The sequence below is a fragment of the Rhineura floridana genome, chromosome 4 (assembly GCF_030035675.1).
Source record: "Rhineura floridana isolate rRhiFlo1 chromosome 4, rRhiFlo1.hap2, whole genome shotgun sequence".
NCBI lineage: Eukaryota > Metazoa > Chordata > Lepidosauria > Squamata > Rhineuridae > Rhineura > Rhineura floridana.
In genome coordinates, this window is record NC_084483.1 from 69,995,471 (window position 1) to 70,018,901 (window position 23,431).

The window sequence follows — 23,431 nt, forward strand, 5'->3', positions numbered from 1 at the left end:
AAACTCCAGGCTGGATTATAATGTGCTCTATGTGGAGCTTCCTTGAGTTTGGTCTAGAAACTGCAGCTGGTGTAAAATGGAACGGCGGGATTGCTCACTGGGGTAGGACATCACCCACATGTCACTCCTCTGCTGAAAGAACTGCACTGGCTGCCTATTAGCTACTGAGCTAAGATCAAGATGCTGGTTTTAGTGTGTAAAGCCATAAGCAGCTTGAGACCAGCATACCACTTATACATCCATCCCATATACATGGCTGCCTGAAACAGGCAGTAGTGAGACCACTCCTGAAGAGACTCTCCCTGGACCCAGAAAATCTTAATCACTATAGGCTGGTAGCAAATGTTCCATTCCTGGGCAAGGTCCTTGAACGAGTGGTTGTGGGCCAACTCCAGACACTCTTGGATGAGATCGATTATCTGGATCCATTTCAGTCGGGTTTCAGGCCCGGTTTTGGCATGGAAACAGCCTTGGTCGCCCTGTATGATGACCTTTGTCGGGAGAGAGACAGGGGGAGTGTGACTCTGTTGATTCTGTTTGATCTCTCAGCGGCTTTCGATACCATCGGCCATGGTATCCTTCTGGGGAGACTGGCTGAGTTGGGAGTGGGAGGGACTGCATGGCGGTGGTTCCACTCCTACTTGGCATGTCGCCTCCAGAAGGTGGTGCTTGCGGAACATTGCTCGGCACCCTGGACTCTCCAGTATGGGGTTCCGCAGGGGTCAGTTCTGTCCCACATGCTGTTCAACATCTACATGAAACTGTTGGGTGTGGTCATCCAGAACTTTGGAGTGTGTTGCCATCAGTATGCTAATGACACGCAGCTCTATTTCTCCTTTTCATCTTCTTCAGGTGAGGCTGTCAATGTGCTGAACCGGTGCCTGGCTGCGACAACGGACTGGATGAGGGCTAATCAACTGAGACTCAATCCAGACAAGACTGAGATGCTGCTAGTGGGTGGTTCTTCTGACCGGATGGTGGATGTCCAGCCTGTCCTGGATGGGGTTGCACTCCCCCTGAAGGAGCAGTTTCTTAGCTTGGGGTTCTCCTAGAACCATCTCTGTCACTTGAGGCTCAGGTAGTCTCGGTGGAACGGAGTGCCTTCTACCAACTTCGGTTGGTGGTCCAACCACGTCCCTATCCGGACAGGGATAACCTGGCTTCAGTTGTCCATGCTCTGGTAACCTCCAAGTTAGATTACTGGAATGCACTCTACGTGGGGCTGCCTTTGAAGACAGTTCGGAAACTGCAGCTTGTGCAAAATGCAGCGGCCAGATTGGTAACAGGGACCAGACGGTCCAAACATATAAAACCGATTCTGGCCCGCTTGCATTGGCTGCCTGTATGTTTCAGTTTGTTTCAAGGTGCTGGTTTTGACCTATAAAGCCTTACACGGCTTGGGACCACAATACCTGATGGAACGCCTCTCCCGATACGAACCCACCCGTACTCAAGGTTCAAGATCAAAGGCCCTCTTCCGGGTGCCTACTCCGAGAGAAACTGGGAGTCTGGCAACAAGGGAGAGGGCCTTCTCAGTGGTGCCCCCCAATTTATGGTATGATTTTTGTGACGAGGTGCGCCTGGCGCCAACAGTTATCTTTTCGGCTCCAGGTCAAGACTTTCCTCTTCTCCAAGGCATTTTAGCATGTGTTTTAAATTGTTTTAAATTGTTAAATTTTTTAATTGTTTTTAAAAGACATGTTTCTAAATTTGTATATTTGTTTTAATGATTTTAGTTACTGTAAACCGCCCAGAGAGCTTCGGCTATGGGGCGGTATTTAAGTACAATAAACAAACAAATAAATAAATAAATAAATCCAGTCAGTCACTGCACTCTGCAAGCAAGGGCTTCCTGCAGATATCATCTCATCAGGAGATCTATTCCACAACACTGGAACTGGGCTTTAATGTTGCAGCACCTACCTTTTGAAATTAATTCCCCTTTAATATTAGGCAGGCACTGTCTCTGCTGTCTTTTTGACGCCTACTATAAAGACCTTATCCCAGTTTGCATCTGTGTTGGAATCGTTTTTGAATATGTCTTTAAAGATGTTTTGTTTTTAAGATGTTTATGGATGTTTTTAGTGTTTTATTGCTTGTTTGCCATCCTGGGCTCCCTTCTGGGAGGAAGGAAGCGATATAAACTTTAGTAGTAGTAGTAGTAGTAGTAGTAGTAGTAGTAGTAGTAGTAGTAGTAGTGATGATGATGATGATGATGATGATATAGGAGGGTCACTTCCAATATGCTTTGTATTTGAGGACAGAACACCTATACAGTGCATCAGATATGAAGGATGTATAGAAGTAGAAACTGCTACTTTCCCTTAATAATATACACAAGCAACAAATAGGAAAAGCTAATGTCCTTGCTTGCACGTTGGGGTGTGGGTTTGTTATTCTTACATTTTATTACAAAGTTGTTTACAAAAGACCAAGTGTCTCTACAATAGAATTCGCATTATCCACAGCTTCACTTTGGAGTATGTACCATATTGATTCCTGTCATTTACAAGCCCTGCCCATTTACCAACAAAGTCTAGCGTTAAACATCTGCGATTTCCTAATTCAGGTCAATTTTTTCCATTTTATCCAGCATTTTTGTTAACCATACCAACAGAGGGTACAGCACTCATCTTCCAAGGTCTAAGTAACACAATTTTTGTGGCAACCACGAAATCAGCAACAAGTCTATCGCATAAGTGTGGTGTAGACGTAGTGACAGCTCCCTTCCAAACTGACAACCAGCATCATGAGGGGGATGCACTTCCTTCCGCACCCTTCCTATATTCCGCAATCAGATGTGTACTGATACAGAATTACATGTGCATTGATGCTAACTACTTTGTGTCTCTGCCATGAAGACTTTAGGCAAATATGACAATGGAGCCCACGGACTAAAGCAGGGCTAGCCAATGTGGTGCCCTCTGGATGTTGCTGGAATCCAATTCCCACCAGCATGACTAATGGCCAGGGATGATAGGTTAAGTCCAACATCTTCTGGAGGGCATAATGTTGGCTATCCCTGGACTTAAGCATGCCAGCAACACAAACATCTCAAAGTAAATCTGAAAGAGCAAGTAAAAGGCTCATTCCCTCTGTATAAGCACCCAGATTATCTCAAGCCACCCCCTTTAACAGGCATTTTCCAAGAATTAAATATCTCCCCAGTGATATATGGAAAGCACATTTCTGACTCACTTGCTCCCTCTCCTGCTTCATTCCAAAAGAAATGGAAATAGACTGCCTTCAAGTCGATCCCGACTTATGATGACACTATGAATAGGGATTTCATGGTAAGTGGTATTCAGAGGAGGCCAGTCCTCCCCAGCTGGCAGGGCCTGCTCAGCTTGCCACAGCTGCACAAGCCAGCCCCTTCCTTGTCTGCAATTGCTAGCTGGGGGGTAACTGGGCTCCTTGGGACTATGCGGTTTGCCCACGGCTGCACAGGTGGCAGGGCATGTAACCCCTGAGTCACTCACTGTGGGGGTGATCTTTAGCTGGCCCTTTACACCCAGGTGACACGAGCGGGGATTTGAACTTACAGACTCTGGACTCCCAGCCAGGGTCTACTTCCCACTGTGCTATACATGAACAATTATTTTAGCTTGCCTACTACCACCGTGCTTGGAAACACTTTCAATCCAAGATACTTGATTTATTATTCCCAAACACAGAGTGCATTTGCTCCTCTGGACTGCTGTCTCTTGAGACAGCTGAAGACCCTGATAAGTGCTGCAAGGACTGGGACCCCCTGCCTGACCCTGGCTCCAGAGAGAGGCTGCAGTTAATCACGCAGCCTCTTGCATCAGCCCCTGGCTGTGTCAGGGGGCATAAAAGCCCGGCTGCTCTTTGGGTCCTTGGGAACAGCTGCAGCACTGGGGGACTAGAGAAGACCTACCCTGGGAGTGAGTATCTGAGCATCTGGATGCTTGCTTGCTCACTTCTCTGGGTTGCTGTCTCTTGAGATAGCTGAAGTCCCTGGCACGTTCTGCAAGGACTGGGACCCCCTGCCTGACCCTGGCTCAGAGAGAGGCTGCAGTTAATCTTTCAGCCTGTTGCATCAGCTCCTGGCTGGGTCAGGGGGCATAAAAGCCCAGCTGCCCTTGGGCGGTGGGTCTGCTGCAAGCAGGGTCGCCACTGAAGGGGTGACACCAATGGGAGTCTCCTCTTGAGGAGCCCCTTGGTGAGTCCTGAGGGTGAGGGTGCTACCCCCTTCTATTTTTTTTAAACCAATCTACAGAAGATTGGTAGTGGAGAGGGCGTATGGCACATGTGTAGTTCCTGCACAGGTGTGAGCCCATGCAGTGAACTAAATAATAGGAGAAAGTCACCAGAAGCCTTCAGAATGAGAGTCTGCAACTGGCAGAAGGGTGGCCATCCCTGGGTGTGAGACAGGAGGGAGTAGGTATGCCCTGTGTGAAAAATATTGAGTGGGTCTTACTGTTCCCAGTTCTCTCAGAGGCCTACTGGGATAACTGGTTCAAGTATGTTTTGTTGGTGGGCTCTTGTTGGGTCCATATCAGATGTCTAGGAGGAGTCTTGGTAAGGAGGAACATAGGTGATGCCATCCCAATTTCAGTGATCACGGGTAGAGGAAACTATAGCCATGGGGAGGTGGTGAACTACCATAGAAGACAAGGGCAAGGCTATCTATGCCTTGTTCCTCGCTCCCACTCCTCTCGTGGATGGGTTCCTCATTGCTCATCTGCTGTGCCCGCTGGCATGTTGTGGTATTGTTTAATGCCAGATCAGTACACAATAATTTTGATGGTGGATGAAGATGCTGATTTGGTGTGCATTACCGAGACCAGGGTGGATGAAATGGGAGGAGTTAATCTGACCCAACTTTGCCCACCTGGATACTCGGTGCAACACCAGCAGAAGATGCAGGGACGGGGGGGGGGAGGAGTTGCTATGGTCTACAGAACTTTCGTCTCTGTCACCAGGAAACTACTCAGTCTTGAAGCTGGCTGTGAGGGCCTGCACCTGGTGTTGACCCACGGATTAAACTAGGGTTGCTGCTGGTTTACCATCCACCCTACTGCCCAGCAGCTTCTCTGACTGAGCTGGTGGAGGCCATCTCGGCTATGCTATTGGAGGAGCCCAGAACAATAGTCCTGGGTGATTTCAATGTCCATGCTGAGGCTGCCTTTAGTGTTCCAGCTAAGGACTTCATGGCCTCCATGACAACCATGGGGCTGTCCCAAGTGGTCACCGGCCCAGAGCATAGGGCAGGGCACACCCTAGACTTGGTTTTTGCTCCAGATGGAGGAATTTTGGTTTCATTTCTGTCCTTTCTTGTTTCATCAGAATGAAACTTCTCTCTTTCAAATTTTAACTTTTCCACCTGTATCTCAGCATCCAATGCTCGTTGCTTCTCCCTCTCCTCAAACTCCATTCTCATTCTCTCAATTTCCAACTCCCACTGTTTTTCCTTCTCTGCACCTTCCATCCTCAATCTCTCAGTTTCCAACTTTAACTTCTCTCTCAAATACTCTATATAAGCGGGATTGCTTGAGTACCCTTCTGGGTTCTCTTCTCTGACAGGTTGTTTTTGTTGAACAGATGCGAATGCTATCAATGCTACTCGCAATTCATCTACCCCTTTACCCTCATGAGGTAAATTGAATGTTATGCACTTCTCCACCAGCTCCTCTCTTTTAGGGACTCTCTATTGTTCGTATCCCACCACTACAGCCACCACATGTGACGTCCTTCCCTGGTTCTCCCTGTCAGGTTCCCACCTGCTTGTGGCTACTGCCTTTCACTAGGCACCACCAGGGATACCACCAGTCTGGACCGTCCTTTATATGGTTTCTCACTCTGCTCTAGCACCGATCTCACTAGATCCCCCTGCTAGACAGCACCACCAGTCACGTCCTATAACCAATACTCCCAGAGACTTTGCCTGAGTCTCTCTCTAGCTGGTTACTTTTGTGACTCCGTGCTTATGCTGTTCCCAACCCCCTTGTATCTTTATAGATAACGCATACAACTCTGGGTTGCTCTGGATACTTGAATTGTTATTATTCCTCCCTTCACCGCTGCCACCATTAGATACTGTTTCTGTTCAGCCTTGGTAATTACCTTGCCCTCGCTTCTGGTATGTATATCCCCCAGCCAAGGATCAGGCCTTTGGTAAACCAAATAAGTATTTATTAAATATCAGAAATAACAAGATTAGTTTTAGAATGTTTCACAAGCGTATGGTTTCATCTATTCCTGTTTTGTACTTGACTTATTATTAATCAGAACTCCAACTCCCTCTTTCTCCACACTCCTGACCTCCACCCTCAAACACCTCTTTCTCCACACTCCCAACATCCACCCAGATTCAACTGTCATTCTTCCATTTATACTCCCAGTCATTCAAACGCTCAGCCAATCATCCAGCATTCTACTGCTCATGTACTCCCCCCTCCTCTTTCACTCCACCTACCATATGTCTTCTATATAAATAGCACTTACCATATTTACACTATAAGCAGGAACATCACAGCCCTCTCTGGCATTGTGGAGGCCGGTTTGCACCTTGGTACACGGGGAGCTAAGGGCAGTGAAATAAGATGGACGACAGCTAGAGTGCAAGTGGTGAAAGATGTGCTATGAGGCTTACCGAGCACGAGTAAAACATCATAACCATCCTACTGTGTGGCGATAAGGGCAGCAAAGAAGGCCCACTTCTCTGCCTCCATCACATACTCAAGTAGCCATCCAGTGGAGCTTTTCCGTATTGTCAGGGATCTGTTGACATCAACTCCAGGACATGGAGTTTTAGACCCTTCAGAGGCCCACTATGAACTGTTTGCAAGGCACTTCGAGGGTAAAGTTGCTTGCCTCCATAGCAAACTTGATGACCTATCAACATCCCAGTCTGCATCTGTGTTGGAATTGCTTTTTAATATGTTTTTAAACCTTCTTTTTTTAAAAAAAAAGTTTTTAAAGCTTTCTTTTTTAAAAAGATGTTTTTAAAGCTTTTTTCTCAACTGTTTTTAAAGACATTTTGTTTTAATATATTTTAAAGCCTGTTTTATGATGTTTTAAAGTGTTTTTAGTGCTTTTGTTTGCCGCCCTGGGCTCCTACTGGGAGTAAGGGCAGGATATTAATTAATTAATTTGAAGCCAGACAATAACAAATGAATGACATATAGGGGTAACAGGAATCAAGGGACAATTTCACCAGAACCAAGAACTTTAAAAAAAAAACATTTTCTGCCAATTAAGCCATTCAGTACAGCACAGATTTCCATAGAACGATGTCAATATTAACCAAGTAATAAAAAGAGAATATATGCAGTTCGTTTTGTTACAGTCACTGTGATCCCGTAACAAGGGACAGCATACATCACATCACACTGGATCCTTTTGAAGTGGTATATTCCTCATACTAGTGATGGCACATAGTTCAATGCAGAAAAAAAAAAGAACAGCAGCATTCATGTTCATATTTGGATTTTGTGGTTGAGTCTAATTTGGGGGTGGTTATTTGTTTTTATACTGTTATACGTTTTGTTGTTCTTCTTGAGTTTCTCCAAGAAATTAGGCAGGGTCCAATTTTAAAACATAGATAAGTAACAATATTCTTGTAAGTTGCATTCTGCTATGGATATCAACAACTAGCACTCTGCACTCTCTTAAGCGATAACACCAACATTCCCTGTGACAAATCATCATGTCCCATTGATTTTCATTAAGTACCTCATAACCCTGATAAATCTATGCTTCTTCTTGCCAAGTCACACATTCCAGCTAAACTATTTTTGTAATTAGACTTCTATAATTAGCATAATGACAGTTTGTTGGCTTTTTTAATCTTTACAGCTTGGCTACTGCTAATGGCCTTTTGCCGATAAAGCCTTACTTCTGCTCCTCCTGATAACACATTGTCTGGAACTGTCCTTGAGCTAGAAGCACAATGCCGCTTAATAAATTCTCTTTCCAGATCCCCACTGCATTCTAAACAACCTAAAGCATGTTGACTTTCAAGCACTACTAGTCACAACCGAGGCTAATATGGTTTTCTAATGACAGACATCTATCCTGTCAGGCCAGGACTTCCTTTCCTTCTAAAATAAACACCCTATGAAACTTCTGGAATATTCTACTTTGTTTTGCTAAAGAAACTGCCTTTTTAGTAGACCTGGAAATTTGTTGACCTAGAAAATATCTATCAGGAAAGCATGGAACAGCAACATTGTCTAAATCAGAGAAACAGAATGTAAGGCAATACACTGGTCCATTTCAGACATACATACCTCAGCTTGTTAAGCAACAATATGCACAAGGCTTGTGCCCATGCACTCTATTTTCACACCACACCTTCCCTCCTCCCTTCTTTACAGATCACAACTGAACGATTCCCTGTTTAGTTAACCATCATTTCATTTTAAGTCCGAACTGGAAAACTACGGTTACCGGTATCAGAGGAAAAAACAGGAACTGAAAATCTGGGTAATATCCAACGTCACACAAGCAGATTTCCACTCATCCCATGGGACTTCCCCTTTCAGATTTCCCCATGAGAGGAGCAGATGAGGCTGTCCTTTTCACAAGCAATATCCAATTCACTAGCATATGAGCACCAACTGGATGTTACCCCTTGGTCTGAACTTGGTGTCAGATCCTGGTTTGTTTCATACCTGGTGACTTTAATCACAACACCTCAGGAAGAGAAAAGGAGTGGCATGGGAAAGAGTGGGAGGGCACAAAGCTCATTAATATCTTGGCTTAATAAGCCCAAACAGGTATGAAATGGGCCAGTGGAAAATTGTGATTTTTTTCTCCCCGCTTAACTAGCGTATCCATAACTATTTCAGTATTTCAAAAAAGGGTTGCCACTTTTCATCTGAGCAGGGCTGTCTGATCTTTGACCAGTGCATGATTGAATGAAATTTAGCAGGCAGGGGTTTACTCATTAATGCTAGGAAAAATGTCACTTGCTGATTTTTCTTGTTATTTATTTTAAGAAATAGAAAATCACATACATACATACTATTAATAATATAAATGCACAAGGTTAAAAGCTATTTTAATTATTCAAGTCATCATTTCCAATACCTAAAACAAAAGAGGAATCTACCTACCATGACATTTATACAAAATATAAACAATTCATTATTAAGATCCACATTTATAACGCAATACATTTTTAATGTAATCTACCTCCCCACTCCCCATCTCTATTCTTCACACATTTCTTGAAAAGTTCCACTCAACTTCTGATAAGTAACAATTTTTTTCAGGCTTTGTACCTTTTTTTTAAATCACTCAGTTTTTATTAATTTCTAGTGCCCATGAGTGTTTCTCGCCACAGTTAGAAAGATACATTGTAAAGGTATGTATACTTGGAGCACATGCTGAATTTCTGCTCTGCAGGTGTTAAGAGTAACTCTACCCATAAAAATATTGTCAAGTCTTTTGAGGGCTTTGTGAAAAACAGTTGCCTAATCATGAATAGCGTCTGTGACATCATAAAAGATAAAAGCTGCACAGCTCCCTGCATTGCATCCATGGCACTTTTTAAACTGATTTGAGAGGTGAGATATTTTATTTTAAAGTTATGTTTTCAGTGGCTCTGTGCTATTCTACATTGCTTCATCAATTTCAAGAACCTTTCTTCTTTAAAAAAAATTGATGGATGTGTTATCCTTTGTTGTTCACAAGTAAATACTGGGCAACTACTTTTTTTAAAGTAGTAAGCCATTAATAATTGCCCTTTAGAAGACAGATAAGAGGAGACAAATGTTTTGTGGACTGATTTTTTTAAACATTCTTATCAATCTATTAATGCAGTCATCAAAACATTCAACTAACCAATTATTTTGTTAAGGATGTGATCCATATGTCACAGTTAGCTGGGAGCTTATATTGCTGAACTCTAGCATTAGCCACCAGAGTTCATTATAAGCCAAGCATACATCTGAGTGTTCATTCAGCGTATCCGCTGCCACTTTGGAATGAAGTTCTCAAAGCCATTTCTCCCAATCATGCACTGGGAACTCCAGTTCCCAGGCTCCCCGGAAGCAATGAACATTCCAGCTGAGCAGTTAGACCTTTAAAAACCAAGTTGCCATTGTTGCCACAAGTCTTCCCTACCTGTCCTCATTGTTGCTTCCTTGCAAGGGTATGCTATACAAAAGGATTTTTTGTGTGTGAGAGTTCTGTGAGAAAGCTCAAAAAAACTCAGTGAAGGAGATCCTGGGGAATTCACTCTTGTCAAGTCGCAATTAAAAAAAAATCCACAAACTTATTCAACACAATCTCTACCCCTAAGCAATGCCTATTACACATTTCAGTTTCGCTTGACAGGTGTGATACTGACATTGCCATTTAAGTATTCTTCTTTGCAGTCTAAAAATACTACTGCTCGTCCTCACAGTTTAGAGATTTTTGTTTGCATAAAGCGGTTTAAAAATTTTTCTAAATAAATAAATCTATTATTATCAAAACTGGTCCTTCTTTTCACGAGCCAAATGTTTCTTAAAGAAACAGCCAAAACATAATATACTTACATTGAATTTAATTATGTCATATATCAAGTACCGAGGAACAACCTGGCCATTTACCCTGTCGATGATCATTTCCTGAAGAAAAGAAGCAAAATAATACCTTAATTTTTTGCAACCACTTGCCAACAGTACATTATAGCTTTATTTTACAATTAGCTCCCCCCCCCCCCGTTTTCCAGCAGAGATTAGTTTTTCCTCTTGGTGGGGGCCACCTTTGCCTAAAAACCGAAAGCAATAGGGTAGCTGATGAGTGGTGGTGGGAGGAGAACAGGTCTGAAACAGATAAATTAAATGCATGCTGAATGCATCAACAAAACCTGGATAAAGCATGACACTACAAGGCAACACTGGATTACTGGGCTTCTGTGGTTTGCTATTGTTATTAGCACCCGCATAAGGAAAAAGGCTCCTACTACTGTGAAATTAAGAATACTCCTATTAGCGTATTAACTCAAGCAAACAAAAAGAAGTTTAAGGCTTAGATTTATTCAAATACGAGATGTCTGCATCCAGTCAGTCTCTGAGTACACTTCAAAGCTGCTCCATATTGTTACATAAATTAGTAGGTGTTTTCCAAGCTGCATAAGCATTTGTAGTGGAAGAAAAAATGGCAGGTTTGCCAAAAATCTGATAGCAGACACTGTCTTGTCATAACTGAAGCTACCTCAGGAAATGGTAAGGCTCTAGTAGGAAGAGATGCTCTTGGCATTTTACTGAGGTGCAGTGATGTATAAACTTTGTTTTTCAGCATTGAGTACTAGTCCTGGGGTATTCACTATATAATTGAGAAGATATTAGCAATACTTCTTGTCTGTTTTCTGAAATTTCTGTATTTTTTCCTTGAGATATTGGTGTCGGCTAGCCCTTTAAGGAGAGATTGTGGCAGGAAGAGAGATAACTCTGACTGAGAGCCTGAAAGGATCAAAACAGGACATTGTCATCTTGAGGAAAAGTTGTTGGTGGGAATTCATCAATTTTTTCCCTCCATATTCAAGTCAGAGAAGTAAGAACATAAGAACATAAGAAGAGCCTGCTGGATCAGGCCAGTGGCCCATCTAGTCCAGCATCCTGTTCTCACAGTGGCCAACCAGGTGCCTGGGGGAAGCCCGCAAGCAGGACCCGAGTGCAAGAACACTCTCCCCTCCTGAGGCTTCCGGCAACTGGTTTTCAGAAGCATGCTGCCTCTGACTAGGGTGGCAGAGCACAGCCATCATGGCTAGTAGCCATTGATAGCCCTGTCCTCCATGAATTTGTCTAATCTTCTTTTACAGCCATCCAAGCTGGTGGCCATTACTGCATCATGTGGGAGCCAATTCCATAGTTTAACTATGCGCTGAGTAAAGAAGTACTTCCTTTTGTCTGTCCTGAATCTTCCAACATTCAGCTTCTTTGAATGTCCACGAGTTCTAGTATTATGAGAGAGGGAGAAGAACTTTTCTCTATCCACTTTCTCAATGCCATGCATAATTTTATACACTTCTATCATGTCTCCTCTGACCCGCCTTTTCTCTAAACTAAAAAGCCCCAAATGCTGCAACCTTTCCTCATAAGGGAGTCGCTCCATCCCCTTGATCATTCTGGTTGCCCTCTTCTGAACCTTTTCCAACTCTATAATAGCCTTTTTGAGATGAGGCGACCAGAACTGTACACAGTATTCCAAATGCGGCCGCACCATAGATTTATACAACGGCATTATGATATCGGCTGTTTTATTTTCAATACCTTTCCTAATTATTGCTAGCATGGAATTTGCCTTTTTCACAGCTGCCGCACACTGGGTCGACATTTTCATCGTGCTGTCCACTACAACCCCGAGGTCTCTCTCCTGGTCGGTCACCGCCAGTTCAGACCCCATGAGCGTATATGTGAAATTCAGATTTTTTGCTCCAATATGCATAATTTTACACTTGTTTATATTGAATTGCATTTGCCATTTTTCCGCCCATTCACTCAGTTTGGAGAGGTCTTTTTGGAGCTCTTCGCAATCCCTTTTTGTTTTAACAACCCTGAACAATTTAGTATCATCAGCAAACTTGGCCACTTCACTGCTCACTCCTAATTCTAGGTCATTAATGAACAAGTTGAAAAGTACAGGTCCCAATACCGATCCTTGAGGGACTCCACTTTCTACAGCCCTCCATTGGGAGAACTGTCCGTTTATTCCTACTCTCTGCTTTCTGCTTCTTAACCAATTCCTTATCCACAAGAGGACCTCTCCTCTTATTCCATGACTGCTAAGCTTCCTCAGAAGCCTTTGGTGAGGTACCTTGTCAAACGCTTTTTGAAAGTCTAAGTACACTATGTCCACTGGATCACCTCTATCTATATGCTTGTTGACACTCTCAAAGAATTCTAATAGGTTACTGAGACAGGACTTTCCCTTGCAGAAGCCATGCTGGCTCTGCTTCAGCAAGGCTTGTTCTTCTATGTGCTTAGTTAATCAAGCTTTAATAATACTTTCTACCAGTTTTCCAGGGACAGAAGTTAAGCTAACTGGCCTGTAATTTCCGGGATCCCCTCTGGATCCCTTTTTGAAGGTTGGCGTTACATTTGCCACTTTCCAGTCCTCAGGCACGGAGGAGGACCCAAGGGACAAGTTACATATTTTAGTTAGCAGATCAGCAATTTCACCTTTGAGTTCTTTGAGAACTCTCGGGTGGATGCCATCCGGGCCCGGTGATTTGTCAGTTTTTATATTGTCCATTAAGCCTAGAACTTCCTCTCTCGTTACCACTATTTGTCTCAGTTCCTCAGAATCCCTTCCTGCAAATGTTAGTTCAGGTTCAGGGATCTGCCCTATATCTTCCACTGTGAAGACAGATGCAAAGAATTCATTTAGCTTCTCTGCAATCTCCTTATCGTTCTTTAGTACACCTTTGACTCCCTTATCATCCAAGGGTCCAATTGTCTCCTTAGATGGTCTCCTGCTTTGAATGTATTTATAGAATTTTTGTTGTTGGTTTTTATGTTCTTAGCATACTTTCCTTCTTGCAGCTTTCACTAACGTGAAATCAATAAGCAAGAGCAACACCACGAGGATTATTGAGCTCTAGGGTAATATCTGAGAATGGGAATACATCTTTGGGGGTTTCTGTTAGTTGTGTTGCCATGGAAACTAAACATGATTTTGATTTGATAGTCTACTAGAGTTGATATGTGGAGTTCTGAATATCTAATGCAATGTTTGCAACAACTAGTAGTTTTAGTTGTAAAGTGAAGATAGCATTTCTAGCATTTCTAAAAAGTGTTTATTTTGTACCAATTCTAAAACACATTTGTTTTACTTTTAGTACATTCAAAGACCATTGCCCAGGCCAACATTACAGCACAAAAATAACTAGGAGAAGAAAGGACCCTAAGCCTAAGGCTGCTGCTGAGTCTTCTACATCACTGCTACAATATCTATTGTAGCTTCTAAATGCTTTTCACATAGCTGTGAATTTCATTTTTTTTATTTCTTTTTTATCATACTTTAAGTCCTTTACTTGCTGGCCTTGCAAGATGGAAACAAAGCACTTGACTCTTGAAAGAAAGGGACTTCCTACTGCACTTAAACAATAGTTCCTGGAAAGAGACTGAGCAGCAGTTCTGAAATAAGAGAGATACAGGATCTGCTGGAATGACAGGTATAGCACAAAGGGTACAGGCTGGATTCAAAATCCCAAAGGGCATTCCTCATTATTTTTCATCACTCTAAATGTGTAACTGATAACTGTATAAAGTGATTAGGGACTTTAAAAGGTATAAAGTGACTCATTTAACTAAACTGAATATCAGCCTGATCTACTCAGATTTAAATAAGCAGGACAAAAGTTATTAACTTTTGCAACGGCAGAGCACGACAGAACAAGACTTAAAAATGCTACAAATAGCATGAGGAGACAACTGGTACCTTTGTCGAAGGACCAGGGCCAATTTCAGTCTTTTTACAGGTGAACTACATGCCAGAGGCACTGCTGTGCTCAAAACCACCACCACAACTTTTAAGATATGCAAAAAAATGGTTTTTGTGGCATTAACACCAGGGCTACTATGTTGGTTTTAACCTGCAGTGACAGGGAAAGTCCAGTTTCAAATAGTTTGGATTTCCCTAGAGCAAAAATCACATTCTACATGCATTGAAGGGTTTGAAGAATGGTGGTGGAAGGAGTACACAAGTCTCAAGTTCCAACTTCTGAGGCTGAGCATCATCAGGCTCTTGCTTCTTGCAGGCATCATCTATACGAGCAAGTTACCTGCAGGGAACTCTCTCTCGCAGACAATCCAGCAGACTTTGGGTCTCTGGCCCATTAGCTGAGGGCAGTAGAGTCAAAGCCTACTTTTCCTTGCCAGTGCACAGTGCAACCAAGAGAGTGGTATTGGGGTACAGATTACTGGACCCCATCAGACAGTCATCTTTCATTTTATAAAAAAAGGATGTCTCTAACCCTCTTAGAAAGGAAGTTATGAAGCAAACTGTGAGCTCCTCCCACTCCCATGATTTCTGTGAGATGAGCCACCCTAGCTGCTCCTGCCTTTCAGCGTTTTAGTCAATGACTAAAGTCACAGCTATGATTGATGAGTGAAACATTCAGGGACCAGGAATCCCCAAGAGCTAAAGAGCTGCTGTTTCTCCCTCCCCTGAACATTTTTTTCTGGCTTGTGGCTTCTGTCTCCTTGTAACCTCTGTTTGAGATCAGGTACTCATAAAGTTATTTTCTGAAGATTCTTCTATCTTAAGTGTAGGTGTATGTTAAAGACTCCCATGGCATACACATCTACTCAGAAGGAAGACTCTTCCTGTTTAATGGGGCTTAAGTGTGTATGGGATTGTAGCCTAGGCTTTCTTGTGAGGAAGGGACAGGGAAGGGGTTATGGTGAGACGGTCTGTTGAGCGCACCAACCTGGGAGTAAGCTTACTTGAATACAATCTTAAAACACAATTATGTCAGATTGGTTGAATCCTGGACGTGTGCTAAGGGCGGGGGAGAACAAAACATGTTTCTTTACAAACTTTCATCACTTCAGCTAAAGGAAGCAAAATTTTATGCCTGTGATACAAGCACTAAGTCCCCCTTTGCAGTCATTTTATACCTCCTTCTATATCTTCACAACAGCCATGTGAGGTAGGTTGAGGTAAGAGTTACTAAGAGGTTTAAGACTGGAAATGAGCAAAACAATGATGAGTTAAATGAGTTTAAAACATGAAATTGTAGATGTTCAGAGTACCACTTCTGTTTGCTGTAAAAAAAGCAGAAGTGGAATTTAGCAATGAAATCATGGAGGGTGGGGGGGATGGTTGTTTTCCTGGCTTTGCATGTGTTTTTATTTCTAGTGTCTCACAACTTCTTTTTTGTCTGTGCTACGTTACATATTATAGAGTTACAGATGCTAATTTTTAATTGTAGAGCCACAAGAGCGGCTGTATACTATAGCCAGCGGAGATTTTTCACATTCCGCAATGTTAAATTGAAAATACCCCCATGCCATTCTGATGCTTCCCATAAGCTCATTTCAAAACAAAACCGTACAAAACTTATAGTCCTGAACTCTGAAATACTTGTTTAACAACCCTCCAAATTTTCATGGCAATACAAAAAACAGAGAGAATTGAGAGTTCAAAGTGTAAACAGAGACAGAAAAAACAGACCCCTTTTAGACTTTTTTCTGTCAGTGGTCTCATAATTTGTTGAAATTCATTAAAAATCAGCCATGTTCACAGAGTACCTGTAATCCTATTACTGACCTTGCCCGATACTCTAACCTTCAGCTTCTGCAGTTTAAAGGTTTTTTTAAATGCCTAGCTGATTTTTAATTAATTTAAGAAATTTAGTATTGAAGTTGATGATAAGACTGGCATGTTCAATAAGAACCAACTGTCAGTGTTCTAAAAGCCAGACTCACAGCTGCTTGGCTTGCCTGATCAGGGGGCCACACCCACACCAGACCTTTATTTCACTTTAGACCCCAAAGAATCCTGGGAAGTGTAGGTTGTAAAGGATGCTGAGAGTAGACTCCTATTCCCCTGACAGAGCTCCAGTGGCCAGAGTGGTTTAACAGTCAGCTGATCTGATTAAAGCTCTGGAAACCCTGAAAAGCAATGATACTGTTCACAATGTTTTCCTTTTGGAAAGGAAAGGGGCTTCCCCTCTGCGTGGTACCCGCCCACCCAATGTGTAGCTGTGTAGCTTGGAAGAATTTGGTAAAATGTGCCTCTGAGCATATGGTGAGTGGTGGCAACACCTGCAATCAGCTCAAAGAACAGAAACAAGACATGTGCTATACCGATCTTGTTTTAGTAGGGAGGAAGCAACAGTATTAAGACAGTTGATATAATTTAGATAGTCACTTTAAATATGTTTGATTTACTTTGCAATTTTAGTGACGTTTCCTATAGTAAATCATTCTCTTTTGCTTCTGTTTCTGTGAGTATGTGAAGTACAGCAACACTTTGCAACACCAAAACAAGCTCCAAAAACAACTGTGGAATAATGGCACTGACTATTCTGCAGAATAGTTTCATATGGACATGAGGAGTGTCTCAGTTTGCACAAGATAAAACAGTGGGAAGTGAAATATATTCTAGCAAAATTCTAGATGTGCTGTTTTTAATTCAGCATGCCCACCTTTCCTCAAATGGAGTGGTTTGAGCATAGCAGGCTGAAACATGCATCTTGGGAAGGCCAAGGTTGTTTTTTGCAACAGCTAGAGTCATTGGTTAAGTAGCAACATATGGGAATCAGTTTGATTTTACATCAAAGTGCAGTTTCAGATTCAACTGTTTATGCACCTAAAATAGAAATAACCTCCACTTTGAAACACAAAAGGCTGTCTTCACCTTCATATGACCTTGACCAATAAAAAGGCTTGGAAATTAATGAAAATAAATTTGACACAGATTTCTAGGATGACTAATGAGAGAAATATAATTTTCTAGGTTAGATTCTCTGTAGAAAGAGTAGTAACACAGGAAAGAAGCAAAGTAAGAAGAACACCAGCAAATGTACAAAAATGTAATTCTACATCTTTGGAGATGATGATGATGATGATGATGATAGTTTATGATAGTTTATTTATTTATTATATACCACTTTTTGGCCAAAAGGACCCCAAAGTGGTGAACAAAATATTATAAAACATATTACCAAAAAAATTACGTAAGAAATAACCAGTGAAAAATATACGGTAAAAATACAATGCAACAAAAACAATGCAAATACAATACAACAAGAACAATGCAACAAGAACAGAGGAAAAACTTTTCTCCTTCTTCCTCTTCCGCAGCGGTGGCGGCGAGGTACTGCTCAAGGGCGAGGTACTCGGAGAAGAGCTCAGTGTTGCTCAGATAGTAAGACATGGGGTAGCGGATGGCCAGTGCTGGATTTACGCACAAGCTAAGTAAGTTGCGTCTTAGGGTATCAGATTGTCAGGAGCCCTGGCGGCTCAAAAAGAGTAGGGTTCCTCGAAGAGCGCCCACATTCACGGTTGGAGCCTCTTCCAGCGGCCGCCTTGCCATCTGAGGAAGGAGCCATTGGCAGAGGAAGAGGAGGCGCCAATGGCGCCCACATCCTCGATACCCATGTGCTTGGTGGCCAGCTCCTCGTCATCACTGGGTTCAGGTTGCGGCTCGCCAGTGATCAGGTCGGGCGCCTCGAAGATGTCCAGCACCTCCTCAGCATCACGGTGGGTCATCCAGCAGCAGGACTGCAAATGGATTTTTGTGTGTGTGAAGAAACCTTGCACCAGGTCTGCCCTAATATCAGGAAGCAGCAGGAGTCAGGAGATCTTCAAAGGTTGCATTTATTCATCGTAAACAGAACAGCATCTCGGCATAGCATAGGAGCTAAATTGGGACTTGCCATACAGACAAAGACAAAGACTGCGGAAAAGTTTCCAATACACATTGCTATTTAAAGATTCTTCCAAAGTCCAAAATTGTCTAAACTGTACCACAGGACCATCCATCTTGATCCTTCCCAGGCCACTTTGTGCTCCTAGCCAAGGCAGGTGCACATCCCTCAATAGTAATGCTCTGCCTTATTTTTCCCCATCTAAAAATCTCTCATTCATCATTACCTACTTCCCAGATTCCTTGTGTTAATAACCAGTCTCCATCATGCACAATATTGGTTCAAAAAGTCTCCTGTTTGCAACTTCAAGTATCTTCTAGTAGATTTTTTTAAAAAAAACTATTTTATTTGCATTTATGCATTAAACCTTCTTTGCCACTCATGGTTCACAGCTTATCGCTGAGATGGCAGGTGTTGCCACCACTCACCATATGCTCAGAGGCACATGTTACCAAATTCTTCCACACTACACAGGAAGTGGATTGGACTATGAAAGACCAACCCAAATGGTGTTTGCATTTTGACAAATTTGTCAAGCAGTACAATATCTCAGAGAGGAGGTCAGGTGTCCTGCTCCCCTGGTGCATTCACTATAGCTGCCCAATTTCCCTGCTCTTTCAACTTTGAAAGAAATATCTGTTGGCTATAGGTACATTCTTAAACTGCAAGGTTTTTAGCCTATTAGTGAATATATTTCAAATTGCCCAAATGTTTCCTTGCTGCTGTTTTTAAAGCATGGACACTGCAATTATGGACAGAAATGTTCACTCTCTGCTTATCCAATCTCTTGGTGTGTTGTTTTTCTAAGGAAATGCAGCAGCGGGACTGGGGAGGGCTCTGGTTAAGTTGACTGTAGCAAGAATATGTAGGGAGGGGTGATTAGTTGCCTTTCCACCCATTCGGGGAGAAAAATGGGGGTTCTTCGGGGTGGGGTGCTGCTGCTGGTATAAACACTTAAATAGGTTTTTGTTGTTGTTATTTATTAAATTTCTATCCTGCCTTTCCTTCCAGAAGGGAAACAAGGGACAAAACACTAAAAACTTCTTTTAAAACATCTTAAAAGTACCTTAGAAATAAAAAAAAAATTAAAACATCTTATCCCAGCAGACTGGGATAAGGTCTCTACTTAAAAGGCTTGTTGAAAGAGGAAGGTTTTCAGTAGGTGCTGAAAAGATAACAGAGATGGAACCTATCTAATATTTTGTTGTTATTTGCTTTCAAGTCGATTATGACTTATGGCGACCCTATGAATTAGTGACCTCCAAGAGCATTTATTATAAACCACCCTGTTCAGATCTTGCAATTTCAGGTCTGTGGCTTCTTTTATGGAATCAGTCCATCTCTTGTTTGGTTTTCCTCTTTTTCTATCTCCTTCTGTTTTTCCCAGCATTATTGTCTTTTCTAGTGAATCATGTCTTCTCATGATGTGTCCAAAGTATGATAACCTCAGTTTCATCATTTTAGCTTCTAGTGATAGTTCTGGTTTAATTTGTTCTAACACCCAATTATTTCTCTTTTGCACGGTCCATGGATCTGCAAAGCTCTCTTCCAACACCACACTTCAAATGAGTTGATTTTTCTCTTATCCGCTTTTCCACTGTCCAACTTTCACATCCATACATAGAGATCAGGAATACCATGGTCTGAATGATCCTGACTTTAGTGTTCAGCGATACATTTTTGCATTTGAGGACCTTTTCTAGTTCTCTCATGGCTGCCCTCACCAATCCTAGCCTTCTTCTAATTCCTTGACTATTGTCTCTATTTTGGTTAATGACTGTGCCAAGGTATTGATAATCCTTGACAAGTTCACTGTCCTCACTGTCGATTTAAAGGTATATGAATCTTCTGTTATCATTACTTTAGTCTTCTTGACGTTCAGCTGTAGTCCTGCTTTCGTGCTTTCCTCTTTAACTTTCAACAGCATTCGTTTCAAATCTTTACTGGTTTCTGCTAGTAGTATGCTATCGTCTGCATATCCTAAATTATTGATATTTCTCCCTCCAATTTTCACACCTTCATCCTGGTCCACTCCCTCTTTCTGTATGATATATTCTGCTTATAGATTAAACAAAGTTTTGTCAAAGTTTGGACAGATTCAGTGTCAGTAGCCTGTAGTAACTCTATTGGTATACCATCTGTTCCTGGTGATTTCTTTCTTCCAAGTATTTTAAGAGCAGCTTTCACCTCGCATTCTAACATTTCTAGTTCTTCATCACACATTCCTCCATGAATGAATCTGTCATCCTTGCATCTCTTTTATAGAGTTCTTCAGTGTATTGCTTTCATCTTCCTTTTACTTCACCTTGGTCAGTCAGTGTGTTCCCCTGTTGATTATTCAACATCCCTACTCTTGGTTTAATTTCCCTTTCATTTCTCTAATCTTTTGGAATAGGGCTCTTGTTCTACCCTTTTTGTTGTCCTCTTCTATTTCTATACAATAATTATTGTAATAGTTCTCTTTGTCCCTATGTACTAGTCACTGTATTGTTGCATTTAGGGTTCTGTGTTTCTATCTACTTTGCTTTCGCTTTCCTTCTCTCTTTAACCATTTTAAGAGTTTCATTCATTCATTGAGTGCTTTCTCTCTTTTTAACTAGAGGTATTGTCTTTTTGCATTCTTCCCTGATAATATCTCTGACTTCACTCCATAGTTCTTTGGTTCTCTGTCAACTAAGTTTAAAGCCTCAAATCTGTTCCGTATTTGAACTTTATATTCTGCTGGGATGTTATTTAAATTGTATTTTGGCATTATGATTGCTTTGTTCTTCTTTAGCTTACTCTGATTTTCGATATGACCAGTTCATTATCTGTACTGCAGTCTGCTCCTGGTCTTGTTTTCGCAGAAAGTATGGCACTTCTCCATCTTCTGCTACCAATTATATAATCAATTTAATTCCTATATTGACCATTTGGTGATATCCATGTGCACAGTCATCTTTTTGGTTGCTCAAAAAATATGTTTGCAAGGAACAAATTGTTGGTTTCACAGAATTCAATAAGTCTTTCTCCTGCTTCATTTCTATCTCCTAAACCCCATTTTCCCACAATTTCTAGTTCTTCTCTGTTCCCTGCTTTTGCATTCCAGTCCCCCATGATTATCAGCACATCTTGTTTTGGTGTGTTATCACTTTCTTCCTGTACTTCTGCGTAAAATCTCTCCAATTCCTCTTCTTCTGTGTTTGCTGTTGAAGCGTAGACTTGGATGATGGTTAATAGGTTTTCTGTTTAATCTTATTGATATCTCTTGCTCAAACCTTGCGTTATAGCTCCTAATTGCTTTTGCTACATCACTTCTCACTATTAAAGAAATCTGGTTCTTAATTTCTCATTTCCTGCATAAAATATTTTGTAGTTGCTGAACTGAAAATGTCCCATTCCCATTCATTTTAATTCACTCATGCCAAGTATTGTAATGTTGATACGTTCCATTTCTTGCTTGACAATTTCTAACTTTCCTTTCTTCATGCTTCTTGCATTCCATATTCCTATTGTGCTCGTAGTACAACTCCTTTTGCATCTGTGAGCACCAGCCTCTGGGCTTCCACTCGGCTTTGACCCAGTGGCGTCATTAGTCACAGCACTACTCGTACTTATCCATTGTTTTTCCACAGTAGCTTGCTGAGTGCCATCTGACCTGGGGGACTCATCTTCCAGCACTATCTCGTGTTGCACTTTGGATACTCTGTTCATAGGGTTTTCATGGTAAGAGGTATTCAGAGGTGGCCTTCCTCTGAGTTTGGATGCATCTTAGTCTGGTGTCTCAGCTTTGACCATTCCACCTTGGGTGACCTTGCTAGGAGTCTAGCCTGTTGGTCTAGACTCCTGACGGCATTGCTCTCAGCTTCTTATCTAATATTTAAGGGGAGGGAATTCCAAAGCGTAGATGCCCCAACACTAAAGGTCTGCTTTTTTGTTGTTTTCAAAGAGATCAATGTGGTGTATGTGGCTCTTCTCCTTTCCATTTTATCCTCACAACAAGCCTGTGAAGTTGTGGCCCAAGGGCACCCAATGAGCTTCATGGCTGAATGGTGATTTTAATTCCTTTTTGCTCAAAAATGAAGAAAAAAATTGCTATATTTTTATGAAGTAGTAATAAGTAACCACAAGAAATGAATAAACTGTGCTTGAATCCTGGGAAGACGGAGGCTCTTTTGGTGGGTGGTTCCCATATCCAGCAGATAGGCAGATTACCTGTTCTGGATGGGGTCGTGCTTCCTCTGAAGAACCAGGTCCATAGCCTAGGGGTACTCCTGGATTAATCTTTGTCACTAGAGGCCCAATTCTCCTCTGTGGCTAGAAGTGCTTTTTTCCAACTTTGTCTGATTCATCAGCTATGGCCGTTCCTGGACAAGGATAGCCTGACCTCTGTAGTCCATGGGTTGGTAACCTCGAGGCTGGATTACTGCAATGTGCTCTATGTGTGGCTGCCATTGGCCCTGGTTTGGAAGCTTCAGTTGGTGCAAAATGTGGTCGCCAGACTGCTGATGGGAGCACATGGCCAACAATGTGATACCACTTTAAAAACATATGCACTCACTGCCCATCCACTACCGAGCCAGGTTCAAGGTCCTTGTAATTAATTTACAAAGCCCTGAACAACTTACGTTCAGGATATCATAGGGACAGCCTGATATCCCAGCTCAATCACTGAGACAATCTGCAGGAGCGGCTTTGATCACCTCCTGAGTTGGTGAGGCTCATTTAACATTGACATGAGGAGGTGCAGGGAATGCTTATCAAATCTGCAGATGATACAAACTTGGGAGGGAAAGCTAATACCTCAGAATACAGAAACAAAATTCAAAGGGATCTTGATAGGCTGAAGCATTGGGCTGAACACAACAGTATGAAATTTAACAGGGCCAAGTGCAAAGTTCTACACCTAGGAAAAAGAATCCAAATGCACAGTTATAAGACGGGATACTTGGCTCAGCAATACCACATGCGAGAAGGATCTTAGGATTGTTGCTGATCACAAGCTGAATATGAGCCAACAGAGTGACACAGCTCCAAAAAAAGCAAATGGATTAACAGAAATATAGTTTCCAAACTGCATGAAGTATTGGTTCCCCTCTATTCGGCACTGGTTAG

The 23,431-nt window shown here is 42.0% G+C and overlaps 1 protein-coding gene across 4 annotated transcripts in view; it reads right to left on the reverse strand.

Annotated features, from left to right (window-relative positions):
• RNGTT (RNA guanylyltransferase and 5'-phosphatase) overlaps positions 1-23,431 on the reverse strand; it is a 272,562-nt gene that overhangs the window by 166,203 nt on the left and 82,928 nt on the right. For all 4 annotated transcript variants that reach the window (XM_061623302.1, XM_061623303.1, XM_061623301.1 and 1 more), the window contains exon 10: positions 10,512-10,583. In XM_061623302.1, the coding sequence (XP_061479286.1) occupies positions 10,512-10,583 (72 nt within the window). The remainder of the gene's footprint in view (positions 1-10,511; positions 10,584-23,431) is intronic.